This window comes from Chlamydomonas reinhardtii, chromosome 16 (genome assembly GCF_000002595.2).
Source record: "Chlamydomonas reinhardtii strain CC-503 cw92 mt+ chromosome 16, whole genome shotgun sequence".
Classification (NCBI taxonomy): Eukaryota; Viridiplantae; Chlorophyta; class Chlorophyceae; order Chlamydomonadales; family Chlamydomonadaceae; genus Chlamydomonas; species Chlamydomonas reinhardtii.
Window position 1 is genome coordinate 5678852 of NC_057019.1, and position 19037 is coordinate 5697888.

The window sequence follows — 19037 nt, forward strand, 5'->3', positions numbered from 1 at the left end:
CTCGGGGAGCAGCTGCGCGGTTCCTTGGGCACCGCGCAGGCGCATGTCTGTGACCAGGTGCAGATTGCATTGGTTACAAGAGGGCCCTGCTGACGCAGGTGCAGTTGAGGGCATGTTGATGAGCTTCCGGCAAGGCTTGGGAAGCGTGCTGCTGGGCGGCTACGACTATGGAGATCTGATAGAGCCATCGCCGTAGCTCCTCGAAGCGTAGCGTAGAGCAGAGCGGAGGACTACACCACTTAGCACACCAGCGTACCCCGGACGCTACCCTGGACCGGCGTCTCGCACGGCTTCTCGCACACACGCGTTACACGCACGCACGCAGCGCTACACTATAGCATGTAATGCAGTGAATTGCAACGCGGCTTGGGTTACGCGCGAAGCACGAGCGCGGAAGGCGTTGAAGGAAGAAAGTTATGTCGCGCCAGATTCGCGTTTCGCGCACGCACGCAGCGCCACACTATAGCATGTAATGCAGTGAATTGCAACGCTCGTTGGGTCACACGCGAAACACGAGCGCAGCGAGCGCCTCGTAACGTGACACAAGCGAACTCTATGAGCGCTGTAGACCTACACGCGGACTTTTAAACGACACTAACAATGAAATGAATACACGGCAAGCGCACCAGAGACGAAATGCGAGCGTAGCAGGCGCGCGAGAGCGGCGCACACTCCCCGCGCGTTAGGCAGGAAGTAATTACCGAGGACAGTACATGCACACTATTACATCAATATTTAGGAAACAGCGAGCAGAGAGCGTGACGGGCGCGGTCGTTCGAAGTCATGAGGTTGTCCATGTGTCCGTGCGCCCAATGTTGCGGCGATTCGGACGCAGTACATCAAACATATATGTATTTCACCTTGAATGGTTGAACTGTGCTGACGCCAGACCATGGTGCGTGAAAGCGTTGACTGGCCCGCGTGGTACCCATCCAATTTGGCAAGCGTTATTCAGTCGCGATGAAAGGCTAGGTATAATGTCGCTGCCCGTTGGCATTGTAGATATCGGCTTGGCGGCGGCAAAACCCGAGGAAACACCTGAGAATGGGGAGTGCGCTTTCCATGCTATATCGCAAGTGGGCTCCCCAAGGCGTATCGCTAACAGGCAGCGCCGTATTTGTGGCTGCTTGTTGTCCGCGGTATGACCACGCGTGCCGTGTGGGAGCACATGCAGTCCATCGGTGGTGGCTTCGGCCGGCTGGTCGCAGCTCACCAGTCGGCTGTGTTGGCATCTTGGGCACCCGGCAGCATATGCAGCGTGGATGTCTCGAACGTCAACTCTGGCAACGTACCTGGAGCTCATGGTGCTGGCAGAGATTCTGGGCGCGGTGATTGTGATATGGCTCAAGGAGGTATGGGGGGTTCCCCATGGACCGGAGCGCCCCCCTCATGGGGAGAACCGCATGTACCGGGGCGCCCCCCTCGTGGGGAGGGCCCTCGGCTCCCCAAAATGTCGTCATCGCGGAACACCGCGCCCGCGCCCTCCACCAGCAGTCCCAGCCCTCCCCCCTTCTCAGGAGGGCTTCCCATAGCTCCCCGCGGCTCCATGCCTGCTCAGCTCGTGCCCGCTGGTGACGGCGCCGGGCACTCCGATTGGCTTACACCGCCGGCGCCCCACACGGTGCCTAGTAGTGCCCAGTGTCAGTGCTGCTACAAATCTAAATACAGCACATAAAACGAAGCTCTATTGAACGCCCTTGCTTCTTCTTGCTATCTTGGTGTCCCTTGCAGTCCCCGGCCGCATGTTAACCGTGTAGGCAGCTAACAAACAATGCATACGATGAATATTAAATTCAACTGAATGAACTACAAATGGCCCGACAGGTAACCTCATAACTCAAAAGTTATAAGTCGACGCTCGGGCTTGCTAATGTAAATACCCGCAGAAAAGTAAAGCTGCAAAGATCAAGCATGGCCTACACGCTGCGAACAACAACCTCTCGGCGCTGTTTGATGCCAACGCCGTGGAGGACCTCGAGGGCTCGCAACTGAAGTGAGTGCTCTCATAAAATAACAAAGCCGTGCGATGTTCTCGAGATGCACCGTGCGTCATGTTCACTCGCACTCACAGGCAACTGCCGGGCGCCCTCTACATTGTCGCCGACCCCACCTCCTCCTCCATTGAAGTCCATGCTTACGGCTCCATGGATGACCCTATGCTCGTGCCGAGCATCACGCACCTGGTGAAGTGCGCGTACGCAGTACACCAGCTCCGCCAGCCCCCACCCAACATTACCATCGTCAAGGCCAAGGCGACTGGCACCACCGCAGGGCCAGCACCCAAGCCAGAGTCCTACCTGGTGAGGGAGACGCTGCGCTTTGTGTACCAGGTGCGTCTTTCTTATGGAGTACAGCGCACACTTGTCTGAAGGACACGTACCTGCCGCGCAGAACGCCGTGCTGCCAGGCCTTCGGGAACTGTACGATACAGGATTCACAGTGCACATGTGCAACGGGGGCAAGTGGAGCAAGGATGACGGCGTGTCAGCAGGGAAAATTGCAAGCTGGATTCCTGCAGACGGGGGGTCCTGCACATGTGATGGCAGCACGTGCATGGACGCGCGGGTGAAGTTAGGGTTTCCTAACGTGCCGCTGGTGGACTACATGAAGCACGAACTTCGGAAGGAGGAGGCAAAGAAGGCTATCAGCTGGGGGGTGCGGCGGAGTACGTTCGTTGCTCAGAAGGTGGCCGAGTAAGTATGCCTGTACTCTATTGCTGCCGGCACGTAGACATGGCTTCTTTTTGCAGGTTGGAGGCGGAATGGAAGGAGGAGCGTGCCGACCACAAGGTGAGCATCTACCGTGTACGGTACGGTACCGCAGTTGTTATTGCCTACCCGTCCATTGATGCTTGTAGGCATCTCAGGCGCGATCTGGGGCCGCTGCGGCCCGGGTCCAGCAATCAGCGGAGTCTGATGCAAGTGACAGCGATGAGGAGGTGGTCAACCCGGTGGTGGCTCGCAAGGTCCGCAAGCAGCAAGGTGTGCAAGCCTCGTGTGCACGGTTGCGTGCCAAGCTCCCATTAACTCCTTTCATCCCCTATGCAACAGGTGCAACTGCACTCAGCCAGCAGCTCCTGCAGACGCATTTTGAGCGCTTCAACATGGATGGGAAGGGGGCTGGGGAGGGCTCGCTGCTGCAGGTGCTGAAGGAAGAAGGCTATGGGCTATCCAAGGCAGCCCTGGCCAGGGCGCTGCGGGATGCCAGCTTGAGATGGGGCAAGCTCACGCCGACGCAGGTAAGTGCACATGCTAGGGCGGCTACGGGTAGTTTGCTGATACTTGCAACGCTGCAGGAGGAGGCACTCGGCCACTTCCAGGAGGTGAAGGAAGAGTACGGCGAGGAGGAAGCTGTGGGGGTCATTGCTGGCATGCTCAGCCTGACGCTTGAACATGCTCGCAAGCGCCTGGCTGCGGCAAAGTTGCTCCGTTCTCGTAAGTTGATACATCCCGTCGTGACTGCATCCGTACTTGAACAGCGCATTATGATGCAGGCGTGGACAAGCAGCCGGAGGGCTCTGGGCGGGCGGTGCAAACGGCACTCAGCAGGCACACCACCAAGAAGAGTCGCGGTGGCAAGGAGGGCCACAGCAGAGAGGAACGCCGCGGTGATGATGTGAGCCGCGGTGATGATGTGAGCCACGGCGGTGAGGCGAGCAGCAGCGGCGAGGCGAGCAGCAGCGATGAGGAGGGCGGTGGTGAGGAGGGGAGCGGCGGTGAGGAGAGCAGCAGCGGTGAGGAGAGCAGCAGCAGTGAGGAGAGCCACGGCTGCAGCGATGTCGATGAGGACGCCCCATGTAAGAAGTGCGGCGGCGCCGACGCGACCGTCTTTGACATGGTATTTTGCGATGACTGCAACGACTGCTATCACGTGAACTGCCATGAACCCCCTCTCACGGCGGTGCCGATGGGCCGCTGGAGCTGCAGCACATGTGCACAGAAGCCCGTTGGCTGTGCGGGCGGCGGGTTGGGCGGGGGTGCCGAAGCACTGCAGCGCGCAGGCGGGCCCGGCGCGGACTTGGAGGTCGCAGCACTGGGCAGGGCGGAGACAGCTGCCGGCGCCACCGCGGCAGCGGACTGCAGCAGCACGGGTGGCGGTGACGGCGGGGCGCTAGCGCCGACAGGAAGCCCACCTCCAGGACTGGGCGGGCTGGCCGAAGCACTGCAGCGCGCAGGCGGGCCCGGCGCGGACTTGGAGGTCGCAGCACTGGGCAGGGCGGAGACAGCTGCCGGCGCCACCGCGGCAGCGGACTGCAGCAGCACGGGTGGCGGTGACGGCGGGGCGCTAGCGCCGACAGGAAGCCCACCTCCAGGACTGGGCGGGCTGGCCGAAGCACTGCAGCGCGCAGGCGGGCCCGGCGCGGACTTGGAGGTCGCAGCACTGGGCAGGGCGGAGACAGCTGCCGGCGCCACCGCGGCAGCGGACTGCAGCAGCACGGGTGGCGGTGACGGCGGGGCGCTAGCGCCGACAGCAAGCCCACCTCCAGGACTGGGCGGGCTGGCCGAAGCACTGCAGCGCGCAGGCGGGCCCGGCGCGGACTTGGAGGTCGCAGCACTGGGCAGGGCGGAGACAGCTGCCGGCGCCACCGCGGCAGCGGACTGCAGCAGCACGGGTGGCGGTGACGGCGGGGCGCTAGCGCCGACAGCAAGCCCACCGCCAGGACTGGGCGGGCTGGCCGGGGCACCGGTGCACAATAAGCGCATAGCAGTTGATGAGCTGCCAAGACGTAATAAGGGCGCAAAGCTGCAAAGCATCCTTGAGATGTTGAAGAAGTAGTTGACACGTGACACTGAGCAACCCGTTGACATGTCTCAAGGATAGTCCGTTCGGATAGTTTTTACTGGCTGGAAACCAATATGATAAGGATACTTATGCTATGTAGGTGCCACCTGCTGAGTTTCAACTGAATCGGAGGTGGTCATTTTTGGAAGGTAGTGCTTCTGGGGGTCGTTTCGGCGGGGTTTGGGAGGTGTGAGAGGCGAGTCGCTCCAAACTGAAGGTCACCTGCTTGCGTTCAAACTCGAGAACATGCATTCTGATACTATTAGATTTCATATTAGATATGCTGGCAGCACGTTTGGTGTCTAGAGACTTGGTCAGTCCAGCACATGACATGTCGGCACGCTCGGCACACTCGGCATGAGAACGCTCAGTAGGTCATCGTACTTCTGTACGCTGTATAACGTATGACCGGTAGCTGCAATAAAGGATTCAGCTTGATGTCAGTACCACCATTCCAGGAAGCACGCCAAGAGCGTTGGGTCCCACCACCGCCAGAGTCAGAAACATCCCATCACCCACACGCCCGGCAGTATGTCAGTCTGCAGGCCAGCTGCCTATGCTTACAGCCCGCTTTCCCGTCATCAGTGTCACCAATACCCCAGAGACAGCACTCACACGCCCGGCAGTACATTAGTGTGCAGGCCAGCTGCCTATGCTTGCAGCCCGCTTTCCCGTCACCAGTGTCACCAATACCCCAGAGACAGCACTCAAACGCCCGGCAGTACGTTAGCGTGCAGGGTTGTCGCCGACACAGAGCTTGGACGGGAGATCCCATTGCGCTCCCAGCTGTTCATCATAGCGTCACAAAACGCGTCTGCGCTGAGATGTCTGGTCCTGAATGACAGGATGTCATACATCTGCAGCACGGACTGGTGCCACCAGAGAACGTTCTTGCCAGAGTGAGCGCGGTCGAGGTCCCACCCGCTGTTCGAGTCGGAGACGCAGTCCGCCTGAACCGGCAGCAAGTTGCAGCCCTGCTTGCACGTTGTGCACCAGCCCACAGGTATTTCCGCGATCACAGGCTGCTCCCATGTGACAATTGTCACGGAACATCGCTTTCCCCCGAACACCGCGGACACGCCGCACCCAGGACATGTGCGTGGGATGGCCTGGGCCAACGCCCGCAGCGTGTCGGCGGCACTGTCGAGGAGGCGGCTGCGGCTGTCTGCCCCCGAGGCGTAGTGCTTTAAGAACGCCTTTCGGACCCTGACCTGAGCTGCAACGTCCACTGATGCGTCGTCGCCTTGCTCGGTGTCTTCATCATCGGACTCGCTGTGCACATGCGGCAGCGGATCCGCTGCTGAAGCGCCCATATGCATTTCCACGTTAGCATGTTGCTCTCCCTCATCATCTTCTAGCTGGTGGTGGCCTACTTCCTGTTGAGTGTTGCTTTGTTCAATGCGAGGTCGCACACGCACTCTAACTTGATTCGGGTTTTTCCTCTTCGCAATTCGATCCGTCCTTTTAGCGCCTGCACTTATAGGGTTTGGAACTTTGAAGTCCCTAAGTGACATTGTAACTGGTCCAAGCTACTGTGGCATTTTGGCACTCCTGCTACATAAAGCTAGTCCGTCCAAGAAGTGATGCCGACATCTGCTATTGAGGTTACGATATGCAGGCGCGCGGTCCAGGCCAATCGGAGTGCCCGGCGCCGTCACCGACGGGCACGAGCTGAGCAGGCATGGAGCCGCGGGGAGCTATGGGAAGCCCTCCTGAGAAGGGGGGAGGGCTGGGACTGCTGGTGGAGGGCGCGGGCGCGGTGTTCCGCGATGACGACATTTTGGGGAGCCGAGGGCCCTCCCCACGAGGGGGGCGCCCCGGTACATGCGGTTCTCCCCATGAGGGGGGCGCTCCGGTCCATGGGGAACCCCCCATACCTCGAGGCTTGAGCCATATCACAATCACCGCGCCCAGAATCTCTGCCAGCACCATGAGCTCCAGGTACGTTGCCAGAGTTGACGTTCGAGACATCCACGCTGCATATGCTGCCGGGTGCCCAAGATGCCAACACAGCCGACTGGTGAGCTGCGACCAGCCGGCCGAAGCCACCACCGATGGACTGCATGTGCTCCCACACGGCACGCGTGGTCATACCGCGGACAACAAGCAGCCACAAATACGGCGCTGCCTGTTAGCGATACGCCTTGGGGAGCCCACTTGCGATATAGCATGGAAAGCGCACTCCCCATTCTCAGGTGTTTCCTCGGGTTTTGCCGCCGCCAAGCCGATATCTACAATGCCAACGGGCAGCGACATTATACCTAGCCTTTCATCGCGACTGAATAACGCTTGCCAAATTGGATGGGTACCACGCGGGCCAGTCAACGCTTTCACGCACCATGGTCTGGCGTCAGCACAGTTCAACCATTCAAGGTGAAATACATATATGTTTGATGTACTGCGTCCGAATCGCCGCAACATTGGGCGCACGGACACATGGACAACCTCATGACTTCGAACGACCGCGCCCGTCACGCTCTCTGCTCGCTGTTTCCTAAATATTGATGTAATAGTGTGCATGTACTGTCCTCGGTAATTACTTCCTGCCTAACGCGCGGGGAGTGTGCGCCGCTCTCGCGCGCCTGCTACGCTCGCATTTCGTCTCTGGTGCGCTTGCCGTGTATTCATTTCATTGTTAGTGTCGTTTAAAAGTCCGCGTGTAGGTCTACAGCGCTCATAGAGTTCGCTTGTGTCACGTTACGAGGCGCTCGCTGCGCTCGTGTTTCGCGTGTGACCCAACGAGCGTTGCAATTCACTGCATTACATGCTATAGTGTGGCGCTGCGTGCGTGCGCGAAACGCGAATCTGGCGCGACATAACTTTCTTCCTTCAACGCCTTCCGCGCTCGTGCTTCGCGCGTAACCCAAGCCGCGTTGCAATTCACTGCATTACATGCTATAGTGTAGCGCTGCGTGCGTGCGTGTAACGCGTGTGTGCGAGAAGCCGTGCGAGACGCCGGTCCAGGGTAGCGTCCGGGGCACGCTGGTGTGCTAAGTGGTGTAGTCCTCCGCTCTGCTCTACGCTACGCTTCGAGGAGCTACGGCGATGGCTCTATCAGATCTCCATAGTCGTAGCCGCCCAGCAGCACGCTTCCCAAGCCTTGCCGGAAGCTCATCAACATGCCCTCAACTGCACCTGCGTCAGCAGGGCCCTCTTGTAACCAATGCAATCTGCACCTGGTCACAGACATGCGCCTGCGCGGTGCCCAAGGAACCGCGCAGCTGCTCCCCGAGTAGCCCTCGTGATTTCTCCCTTCAGCCCATCACACGTCTCCACATGTCAGTCTTATTGGGGGATGTGCCGCGCTTTGATTGTCTGAGCTCTACTGTTACAAGGGGGACGCGCAGGCTCGCCCGTAGATGCCCACCAGCCACCGTGGGGCGGACCGCACCGAACCGTGACAACCTATCGTGTGCCACTTCCCTTGAGTCTCAACGTTTCTAGCTCGCAAACAAGGAGAGTCCACAATTGTTCCTGGCTAGTACTACACGCACCGCGCGCGCCTTTTGACCCAGGCACAGTGCGGTGTAGAGGAGCGGAGTAGCCGCGGGCGGTTGCTTGGGCTGCACTTGGCAGCATGCAACCGCATGCGAGGAAAATTTGATGTGCTGTGCACGGTGGAGGCGGTGAATGACTGAGTAGCTAAGGTGGGGCACGGTGTAAACCATACAGGCAACGGAAGAAAGTAAGGATGGCGCGTGAGTGCTGTCTCTGGAACACTTCTGACACTCGCGGCGGGAAAGCGGGCTGCAAGTGTAGGTAGCTGGCCTGCACGCTAACGTACTGCCGGGCGTTTGAGTGCTGTCTCTGGGGTATTGGTGACACTGGTGACGGGAAAGCGGGCTGCAAGCATAGGCAGCTGGCCTGCACGCTAACGTACTGCCGGGCGTTTGAGTGCTCTCTCTGGGGTATTGGTGACACTGGTGACGGGAAAGCGGGCTGCAAGTATAGGCAGCTGGCCTGCAGACTAACGTACTGCCGGGCATGTGAGTGCTGTCTCTTGAATATTGGTGGCGGGAAAGCGGGCTGCAAGCATAGGCAGCTGGCCTGCACGCTAACGTACTGCCGGGCGTTTGAGTGCTGTCTCTGGGGTATTGGTGACACTGGTGACGGGAAAGCGGGCTGCAAGCATAGGCAGCTGGCCTGCAGACTAACGTACTGCCGGGCATGTGAGTGCTGTCTCTTGAATATTGGTGGCGGGTAAGCGGGCTGCAAGCATAGGCAGCTGGCCTGCACGCTAACGTACTGCCGGGCGTTTGAGTGCTGTCTCTGGGGTATTGGTGACACTGGTGACGGGAAAGCGGGCTGCAAGCATAGGCAGCTGGCCTGCACACTAATGTACTGCCGGGCGTGTGAGTGCTGTCTCTGGGGTATTGGTGACACTGATGACGGGAAAGCGGGCTGTAAGCATAGGCAGCTGGCCTGCAGACTGACATACTGCCGGGCGTGTGGGTGATGGGATGTTTCTGACTCTGGCGGTGGTGGGACCCAACGCTCTTGGCGTGCTTCCTGGAATGGTGGTACTGACATCAAGCTGAATCCTTTATTGCAGCTACCGGTCATACGTTATACAGCGTACAGAAGTACGATGACCTACTGAGCGTTCTCATGCCGAGTGTGCCGAGCGTGCCGACATGTCATGTGCTGGACTGACCAAGTCTCTAGACACCAAACGTGCTGCCAGCATATCTAATATGAAATCTAATAGTATCAGAATGCATGTTCTCGAGTTTGAACGCAAGCAGGTGACCTTCAGTTTGGAGCGACTCGCCTCTCACACCTCCCAAACCCCGCCGAAACGACCCCCAGAAGCACTACCTTCCAAAAATGACCACCTCCGATTCAGTTGAAACTCAGCAGGTGGCACCTACATAGCATAAGTATCCTTATCATATTGGTTTCCAGCCAGTAAAAACTATCCGAACGGACTATCCTTGAGACATGTCAACGGGTTGCTCAGTGTCACGTGTCAACTACTTCTTCAACATCTCAAGGATGCTTTGCAGCTTTGCGCCCTTATTACGTCTTGGCAGCTCATCAACTGCTATGCGCTTATTGTGCACCGGTGCCCCGGCCAGCCCGCCCAGTCCTGGCGGTGGGCTTGCTGTCGGCGCTAGCGCCCCGCCGTCACCGCCACCCGTGCTGCTGCAGTCCGCTGCCGCGGTGGCGCCGGCAGCTGTCTCCGCCCTGCCCAGTGCTGCGACCTCCAAGTCCGCGCCGGGCCCGCCTGCGCGCTGCAGTGCTTCGGCCAGCCCGCCCAGTCCTGGAGGTGGGCTTGCTGTCGGCGCTAGCGCCCCGCCGTCACCGCCACCCGTGCTGCTGCAGTCCGCTGCCGCGGTGGCGCCGGCAGCTGTCTCCGCCCTGCCCAGTGCTGCGACCTCCAAGTCTGCGCCGGGCCCGCCTGCGCGCTGCAGTGCTTCGGCCAGCCCGCCCAGTCCTGGCGGTGGGCTTGCTGTCGGCGCTAGCGCCCCGCCGTCACCGCCACCCGTGCTGCTGCAGTCCGCTGCCGCGGTGGCGCCGGCAGCTGTCTCCGCCCTGCCCAGTGCTGCGACCTCCAAGTCCGCGCCGGGCCCGCCTGCGCGCTGCAGTGCTTCGGCCAGCCCGCCCAGTCCTGGAGGTGGGCTTGCTGTCGGCGCTAGCGCCCCGCCGTCACCGCCACCCGTGCTGCTGCAGTCCGCTGCCGCGGTGGCGCCGGCAGCTGTCTCCGCCCTGCCCAGTGCTGCGACCTCCAAGTCTGCGCCGGGCCCGCCTGCGCGCTGCAGTGCTTCGGCCAGCCCGCCCAGTCCTGGAGGTGGGCTTGCTGTCGGCGCTAGCGCCCCGCCGTCACCGCCACCCGTGCTGCTGCAGTCCGCTGCCGCGGTGGCGCCGGCAGCTGTCTCCGCCCTGCCCAGTGCTGCGACCTCCAAGTCTGCGCCGGGCCCGCCTGCGCGCTGCAGTGCTTCGGCCAGCCCGCCCAGTCCTGGAGGTGGGCTTGCTGTCGGCGCTAGCGCCCCGCCGTCACCGCCACCCGTGCTGCTGCAGTCCGCTGCCGCGGTGGCGCCGGCAGCTGTCTCCGCCCTGCCCAGTGCTGCGACCTCCAAGTCCGCGCCGGGCCCGCCTGCGCGCTGCAGTGCTTCGGCCAGCCCGCCCAGTCCTGGAGGTGGGCTTCCTGTCGGCGCTAGCGCCCCGCCGTCACCGCCACCCGTGCTGCTGCAGTCCGCTGCCGCGGTGGCGCCGGCAGCTGTCTCCGCCCTGCCCAGTGCTGCGACCTCCAAGTCCGCGCCGGGCCCGCCTGCGCGCTGCAGTGCTTCGGCCAGCCCGCCCAGTCCTGGAGGTGGGCTTCCTGTCGGCGCTAGCGCCCCGCCGTCACCGCCACCCGTGCTGCTGCAGTCCGCTGCCGCGGTGGCGCCGGCAGCTGTCTCCGCCCTGCCCAGTGCTGCGACCTCCAAGTCCGCGCCGGGCCCGCCTGCGCGCTGCAGTGCTTCGGCACCCCCGCCCAACCCGCCGCCCGCACAGCCAACGGGCTTCTGTGCACATGTGCTGCAGCTCCAGCGGCCCATCGGCACCGCCGTGAGAGGGGGTTCATGGCAGTTCACGTGATAGCAGTCGTTGCAGTCATCGCAAAATACCATGTCAAAGACGGTCGCGTCGGCGCCGCCGCACTTCTTACATGGGGCGTCCTCATCGACATCGCTGCAGCCGTGGCTCTCCTCACTGCTGCTGCTCTCCTCACCGCTGCTGCTCTCCTCACCGCCGCTCCCCTCCTCACCACCGCCCTCCTCATCGCTGCTGCTCGCCTCGCCGCTGCTGCTCGCCTCACCGCCGTGGCTCACATCATCACCGCGGCTCACATCATCACCGCGGCGTTCCTCTCTGCTGTGGCCCTCCTTGCCACCGCGACTCTTCTTGGTGGTGTGCCTGCTGAGTGCCGTTTGCACCGCCCGCCCAGAGCCCTCCGGCTGCTTGTCCACGCCTGCATCATAATGCGCTGTTCAAGTACGGATGCAGTCACGACGGGATGTATCAACTTACGAGAACGGAGCAACTTTGCCGCAGCCAGGCGCTTGCGAGCATGTTCAAGCGTCAGGCTGAGCATGCCAGCAATGACCCCCACAGCTTCCTCCTCGCCGTACTCTTCCTTCACCTCCTGGAAGTGGCCGAGTGCCTCCTCCTGCAGCGTTGCAAGTATCAGCAAACTACCCGTAGCCGCCCTAGCATGTGCACTTACCTGCGTCGGCGTGAGCTTGCCCCATCTCAAGCTGGCATCCCGCAGCGCCCTGGCCAGGGCTGCCTTGGATAGCCCATAGCCTTCTTCCTTCAGCACCTGCAGCAGCGAGCCCTCCCCAGCCCCCTTCCCATCCATGTTGAAGCGCTCAAAATGCGTCTGCAGGAGCTGCTGGCTGAGTGCAGTTGCACCTGTTGCATAGGGGATGAAAGGAGTTAATGGGAGCTTGGCACGCAACCGTGCACACGAGGCTTGCACACCTTGCTGCTTGCGGACCTTGCGAGCCACCACCGGGTTGACCACCTCCTCATCGCTGTCACTTGCATCAGACTCCGCTGATTGCTGGACCCGGGCCGCAGCGGCCCCAGATCGCGCCTGAGATGCCTACAAGCATCAATGGACGGGTAGGCAATAACAACTGCGGTACCGTACCGTACACGGTAGATGCTCACCTTGTGGTCGGCACGCTCCTCCTTCCATTCCGCCTCCAACCTGCAAAAAGAAGCCATGTCTACGTGCCGGCAGCAATAGAGTACAGGCATACTTACTCGGCCACCTTCTGAGCAACGAACGTACTCCGCCGCACCCCCCAGCTGATAGCCTTCTTTGCCTCCTCCTTCCGAAGTTCGTGCTTCATGTAGTCCACCAGCAGCACGTTAGGAAACCCTAACTTCACCCGCGCGTCCATGCACGTGCTGCCATCACATGTGCAGGACCCCCCGTCTGCAGGAATCCAGCTTGCAATTTTCCCTGCTGACACGCCGTCATCCTTGCTCCACTTGCCCCCGTTGCACATGTGCACTGTGAATCCTGTATCGTACAGTTCCCGAAGGCCTGGCAGCACGGCGTTCTGCGCGGCAGGTACGTGTCCTTCAGACAAGTGTGCGCTGTACTCCATAAGAAAGACGCACCTGGTACACAAAGCGCAGCGTCTCCCTCACCAGGTAGGACTCTGGCTTGGGTGCTGGCCCTGCGGTGGTGCCAGTCGCCTTGGCCTTGACGATGGTAATGTTGGGTGGGGGCTGGCGGAGCTGGTGTACTGCGTACGCGCACTTCACCAGGTGCGTGATGCTCGGCACGAGCATAGGGTCATCCATGGAGCCGTAAGCATGGACTTCAATGGAGGAGGAGGTGGGGTCGGCGACAATGTAGAGGGCGCCCGGCAGTTGCCTGTGAGTGCGAGTGAACATGACGCACGGTGCATCTCGAGAACATCGCACGGCTTTGTTATTTTATGAGAGCACTCACTTCAGTTGCGAGCCCTCGAGGTCCTCCACGGCGTTGGCATCAAACAGCGCCGAGAGGTTGTTGTTCGCAGCGTGTAGGCCATGCTTGATCTTTGCAGCTTTACTTTTCTGCGGGTATTTACATTAGCAAGCCCGAGCGTCGACTTATAACTTTTGAGTTATGAGGTTACCTGTCGGGCCATTTGTAGTTCATTCAGTTGAATTTAATATTCATCGTATGCATTGTTTGTTAGCTGCCTACACGGTTAACATGCGGCCGGGGACTGCAAGGGACACCAAGATAGCAAGAAGAAGCAAGGGCGTTCAATAGAGCTTCGTTTTATGTGCTGTATTTAGATTTGTAGCAGCACTGACACTGGGCACTACTAGGCACCGTGTGGGGCGCCGGCGGTGTAAGCCAATCGGAGTGCCCGGCGCCGTCACCAGCGGGCACGAGCTGAGCAGGCATGGAGCCGCGGGGAGCTATGGGAAGCCCTCCTGAGAAGGGGGGAGGGCTGGGACTGCTGGTGGAGGGCGCGGGCGCGGTGTTCCGCGATGACGACATTTTGGGGAGCCGAGGGCCCTCCCCACGAGGGGGGCGCCCCGGTACATGCGGTTCTCCCCATGAGGGGGGCGCTCCGGTCCATGGGGAACCCCCCATACCTCGGCTCAAGCGTGCCACATGCTACCACGGGCACCAAAAGTTGGTATCCACCGCGCCCACGCGCGTTCTGCATATTCTCATATCTCCGACCCCAACCAACGCCGGCCACTACGAGGCCGAGGGCCCCGGGCTAAGTTCGACCTCTGTGTTGCAGCTGCTGGCGAGCCCCACGCCACAGGCAGGCAGTGGGTTGAGGCTCCGGCGCCCACGCGGCCAGAGCAGCGCAAGGGCTGCTGGGGAGAGTGATGCTGTGTCGGGTCGTGGCTTTGATAGCTATGTCCCGCTCACACGGCTTTGAGGTGGGTCGGCAGCTGGGCGGGGTAGCGGTTGGCTGTGCTCTGAAGTCACTCATAGCGGTACTGGGTGGGTCTTCTGAGCGGTAGTTCCCTGTGCCGAATATGGTCGCCTAATGCCATTCCCGCCTTGTAATCCGGAACCAGAGAGGCCCCGTGTCCCGCGCCCTATAAACTGTCAACCGCAGTGCGGCACCAGCCCATGCACCACAAGTTACATCTCGCCCGGTATGTTCAGGTCGCACCGCCACCGTCCCTCGCCACCTTTAAAAGCGCGAACTAGTCTCCTGCACGCACTCTCCTCTATGCAGGGTTGCACTGTACTAGCCATTTTCTTATAATACACGTATTAATACGCAGTACACAGCTTTCTAGTACAATACACCATAATTCACTTATAATACGCCGGCGAGCAAGGGTTAGTACGTGCAATAGTACGTCCCATGCAGCCTATGCCCGGTCCCATTGCAAATTTCGCTCTCCGTGTTCCTCCTTAGTATCATCCCTGTATCCTACTATACATGACCATACTCGAGGTTTTTACAGCTCGCTATGCTGTTGGAAACGCACACTTGTTATTAAATGTCGAGAAATGAGCGGAGTGACAACTGCGCAGCCTGTTTCGCCTACTGTTTTGCCATCAAGTTTATCCATCCAGAGCTTCATTGCGCGTATCCAATAGGGCAGGCTCGGTTCGCGCATCGCATCGGCCATCGTGTCACTGATATCAGGCTTTTGGTTGTGAGCAACTACATACACAGAATCATATTATGCTTAAGACGTTGCCTATGTTGCGTCTATGTTGCCTCTCGCCACTGCACTGTGCCACCGACGCATTGACACGGCCGGCCACCGGCACCCGCCGGCGACCCCCACACCGCCGCCCCCCGCCCCCCTGGCGTATTTTGCGGCGTACTGAGACCCAGGAGAGGAGTACTAGTACTCAGTACGTACTAGTACGTACTAATACGTACTGAGTACTGTGCAACCCTGCCTCTATGTGCGCCTTCCACGTCCTGTCCACCCCCATTTGCGCCGTGCGCTTCCTCTGTCCCCGATCTGGCACCACGCGCTCATCCGTTTCACAACACCACAATCGCTGCCGCAGCGACGTCCCCAATCACACGCATGGCGGTCTCTAACCGTGCAACCGCTTGTGCACGCTGCGCGCGCTGCGTGTCCGCACCTCCGTCCACCGCTGCTGCTTCCCCCTGCCAGGTGGCGTGGCTGCACCGACCAACACAGCGTCCGCTAGACCGCAAGCCCCCACCGCCTCCACCTCCTCCTGTAGCTCAAGGATGCGCGCCCAGAGTGGCCCACCGCGCAAGCTCGCCTCCGCATGCGTGCCTGTGGGCGACCACACACCGCAACACAAGCAGACACACAACCCCCAGAGACGCCGGGCCCGTGGCGTACTGTGGTGCTACCAATCCCTAAATCAACACTTGAAGCCGCGCGAACAAAAATCGAGCACACGCTAGCCAACCCAATCGCGACCCTCGCCAGTGCCATTCAGCCTGCCACAACAGCAATTCAACAGCATCTCGCACAACACACGTCTGGCGCCACCAACGCCTCGGAACTACAACATGCCCTTCAGACCGACCCGGCCATTCAAACACCGGACCTAGACGCCCTGGCTAACCAGCTCCTAGAGATCCTTCAAGACGGGCTTAGTATCCTAGTCGACATGTGCCCCAAAAAACCACCCACCCGCGGTGTGTTTGCACCTCGAAAAATAAATAAGCGCATCCGGGAGTCCCACAATGAGATAAAACAGCTACGCACACAGTGCGACGCACTACTCCAACAACAGCTCCCATAAACTTGCCACGCGCGCCAAACAAGCCCACAAAGACATATTTTCCACACAAGAGCAAAGCAGAGGCATACCCGCGCTAATACACCCACAAAACAAGGCCCACTGTACGGATAAAGCCTCCATCCTTGATGCAATCCATGCCTACTTCCAGGGCCAGGGAGCCAGCATCACAGGACCACGCAGTGGTAAATATAAACCCGAAGATCGAACGCAAGTGTACCCATTCGACCCCAGCCTCAGGGCCAGCTCCCCTGACACGTTCACCCTACACAGCCCCATTTCACCGCTGGCCCACACGCTGCTCCCTAGCATTGCTGACAGCGCTAACTTTGACACGTGTATCGATCACCTAAGTCGCAACAAATCCCCCGGGCCAGACGGTATCCCCAATGAACTACTCCGCGCCCTACCCGCCCCTATGCGCACAACCGTGCACAACCTCCTCACTCTTATGTGGGTCCGAGCCCATACGCCCACCTCCTGGACCGCCAGTGAAACGGTCTTACTCCCCAAACCAGGCGACTCGCTCCTACTAAAGAACTACCGACCCATCGCGCTTGCCAATACCACGTACAAACTATGGACCAGCCTTATCACCGTGGCTATTTCGGATATTTCACAAGACCTAGACATTTTCAGCGAAACACAAGAGGGGTTCCTTCGCTACAGGAACACCGAGCGGCAAACCCTCAACCTAGTACACGCACTTGAAGACGCTGGGCTCACCAAGCAAGACATATACGTGATGTATGCGGATTTCTCCAGCGCCTTCAATACTATATCGCACGACCGCCTCCTGGAAATCATGTGGGACCTAGGAATGCCACACGACCTGATACGCGTCGTGCGAAACCTATACTCCAACGCCCGCACATACGTACGGACCGAACATGGCCTCACGGCCCCAATAAGTATAGAACGCGGCACGGTGCAAGGCGACACGCTCTCCCCCGTCCTCTTCTTAATGTTTATCGAGCCCCTAATCCGGTGGCTGCACGTTGGTGGACGCGGCTACTCATATGGCTGCTTACCACCGCACCTGAACGATCGCTATAACTGCTCGTCTGCAGCGTACGCCGACGACCTAGCGGTGCTTACAAACACCTTGAGTGACCTGCGGATACAATGCGATAAAATCCACCGCTACTCTGAATGGGCCGGACTGCAGGTTAACCACGCAAAGTGCAGAGTCACTGGTATCCTGCACCGCAGAGCCATGCAAGACAAGGGTCTGAACGGGCCCACATGCAACCGTACACTAAGATCAATGCTGGAAAACAAAATCCACATTGGCACCACAAGTATACCCTACCTTCCAGCGACGGAACCGTTCAAGTACCTCGGTGTGCAAGTCACAATGACCCTAAACTGGGGGCCCCAATTTGCGTACCTATGCAAAAATATCACGGACAAAAGCCTAAGCCTCCAAACATGTCAAGCCTCACCAGAGCAATGCCTGCGCATCATCAAATCGTGCATTCAATCCGTTGCTGCATATAGTTTCGCCGTCATGCCCTACACGGAAAACGACATACGCACACTTGACAATATGATCGCACGACTGGCCAGAACATGCTATCGCCTCAGCCGCGGGTTCCCCACGCGAGCCGTCCTGACGCCAGCAGAAATGTCTGGCCTAGGAGTCGGCTCCCTGCTCCCAATCTATGTGCAGAAAGCAACACGGGCCCTAACATTGGCCCTGAATGACCCAGGCCGCCTGGGAATGGTCACACATGCCCTGCTTGAACTACAGACCAGAATAGCCGGCACTACAGACATGCACAAACTCCGCCATGAAAGCCACTACTATACGACACTGAAACAACTCAGCATCATGCGCGCCTATAACCTCACCCTATGGGACCACGGGGCCCCATACAAAGGGCCACCCAACACACTGCTAACCGCAATCAGCCGCAGCCCACACCCTATCTCACACCACTTGGTCCTTACCTTGACACAAGCCGGCCTTGATTTGCGAAACCTTGTAGGTAAAGAGCGTACACCCGAGGGGCGCGCATGCCTCATTCCTTCTGACATCCTCTTCCAACACCTGCCACGCAACCAATGCCAACATAAGCACCGAGTGGCCCTAAACCGCCTTAGCCTATGCCTGAGCGCGGAATGCGATGGTGCCCGTGAGGCACCTTTCAACCAGGCTGAAAGCTACAAATGTCACTTACCCCTTCCGCAGCGATACAGAGCCCTCCCCAACACGCCAGCCTTTGCCGCCCTCCTACCCCGCAATGCCACCCCGGGCGAGCTAACAACCCAATCTACGATGGACGCCCACCTCCAACACATGACTGCACTACACCCCAATAATACCGAGGCTCAAACACCCCAACACCCAAATGGCCTAGGCCCCCGCCAACGCCAAACCACGTTAGCCCACATGCTGAGAACAACAGGTGCCCCACCCACAGCACCAACCCAGTCGCCAACGGCAACTCTAACCCAAACTCCGACAGGCACACTGCCTACCCCGCCACTAGCGCAACCCATGCCACCGCCGCTAACACAGCCCACGCCCCCACTAACAACACCAGCGGGCCCGGACGCCCCCAACACCCAGACACCACCCACAGTAGCGTCCCTCACAATGGCCCACCAGCAGCCAAAAAGTAAGAAACAACGACCCAACGCCATCAAGCGCCTACAGCAAAAGATTGATGCTGACCCCCGGCACGACCCACTGCCACCTACCGATATGCGCAGCCACACAGAGAAATCTGGCTTTATACTAAACAACGACCCCGATGAAAATGACTCCGGTCCCCCGAACTTTGTCATGTGGGCACCACACTACTTTGCCAAAGTACAAAAAGACATGCAAGGAACCAACCGCATGCCTCGACTTGGAATTCCCCGCCACCACAGCAGGTTCCCGCAAAACCGCACTCGCCCCAACCCGACCCGTACAATCCCAGCCCACCTCGCAGACCCCTACTTCCTGGGTAGCCAGGTGGACGACACCAATCCGCTAAATCCCGTCACAGCTTACATATCCGCAAACCCGCCAACAACACCTCCCACCTGTGCTTAC

At 59.7% G+C, this 19037-nt stretch overlaps 3 protein-coding genes across 4 annotated transcripts; 1 reads left to right on the top strand and 2 right to left on the bottom strand.

Annotated features, from left to right (window-relative positions):
* The first annotated feature begins 1658 nt into the window (after positions 1–1658).
* Positions 1659–5011, top strand: CHLRE_16g679151v5 (uncharacterized protein). The gene is made up of 9 exons (XM_043071376.1): positions 1659–1824; positions 1887–1993; positions 2072–2330; positions 2392–2693; positions 2750–2789; positions 2858–2981; positions 3051–3238; positions 3296–3434; positions 3494–5011. Exons 1-9 carry the CDS (start codon positions 1813–1815, stop codon positions 4774–4776), a joined length of 2454 nt encoding a protein of 817 aa, XP_042916041.1. The 5' UTR covers positions 1659–1812; the 3' UTR covers positions 4777–5011.
* Positions 5012–5039: 28 nt separating this feature from the next.
* On the bottom strand, positions 5040–6340 carry CHLRE_16g679152v5 (uncharacterized protein). Its single transcript, XM_043071377.1, has one exon. It carries the CDS (start codon positions 6093–6095, stop codon positions 5490–5492), a length of 606 nt encoding a protein of 201 aa, XP_042916042.1. The 5' UTR covers positions 6096–6340; the 3' UTR covers positions 5040–5489.
* A 2976-nt stretch (positions 6341–9316) lies between these two features.
* CHLRE_16g679050v5 (uncharacterized protein) lies at positions 9317–13569 on the bottom strand. Of its 2 annotated transcripts, none has more exons than XM_043071373.1 (9): positions 13404–13569; positions 13235–13341; positions 12898–13156; positions 12535–12836; positions 12439–12478; positions 12247–12370; positions 11990–12177; positions 11794–11932; positions 9317–11734 (listed from the first exon to the last, which is right to left on the bottom strand). In XM_043071373.1, the coding sequence occupies exons 1-9, from the start codon at positions 13413–13415 to the stop codon at positions 9756–9758; spliced, it is 3150 nt and encodes a 1049-aa protein (XP_042916043.1). In that variant the 5' UTR covers positions 13416–13569; the 3' UTR covers positions 9317–9755. The 2 variants fall into 2 exon arrangements, with proteins under 2 accessions (XP_042916043.1, XP_042916044.1); XM_043071374.1 differs by having other exon boundaries at positions 9521–11734.
* Positions 13570–19037: the final 5468 nt, after the last annotated feature.

Excerpts from the sequence above, each read along its gene's own strand:
- CHLRE_16g679151v5 (XM_043071376.1), top strand. Across the intron at positions 2,694-2,749 it reads GTTGCTCAGAAGGTGGCCGA|GTTGGAGGCGGAATGGAAGG; the intron begins GTAAGTATGCCT and ends TTCTTTTTGCAG. Across the intron at positions 2,982-3,050 it reads CAAGGTCCGCAAGCAGCAAG|GTGCAACTGCACTCAGCCAG; the intron begins GTGTGCAAGCCT and ends CCTATGCAACAG.
- CHLRE_16g679152v5 (XM_043071377.1), bottom strand. The coding sequence starts at position 6,095 with ATGGGCGCTTCAGCAGCGGATCCGCTGCCGCATGTGCACAGCGAGTCC.
- CHLRE_16g679050v5 (XM_043071373.1), bottom strand. Across the intron at positions 13,157-13,234 it reads CTCGAGGGCTCGCAACTGAA|GCAACTGCCGGGCGCCCTCT; the intron begins GTGAGTGCTCTC and ends TCGCACTCACAG. Across the intron at positions 11,933-11,989 it reads GCAAGCTCACGCCGACGCAG|GAGGAGGCACTCGGCCACTT; the intron begins GTAAGTGCACAT and ends GCAACGCTGCAG.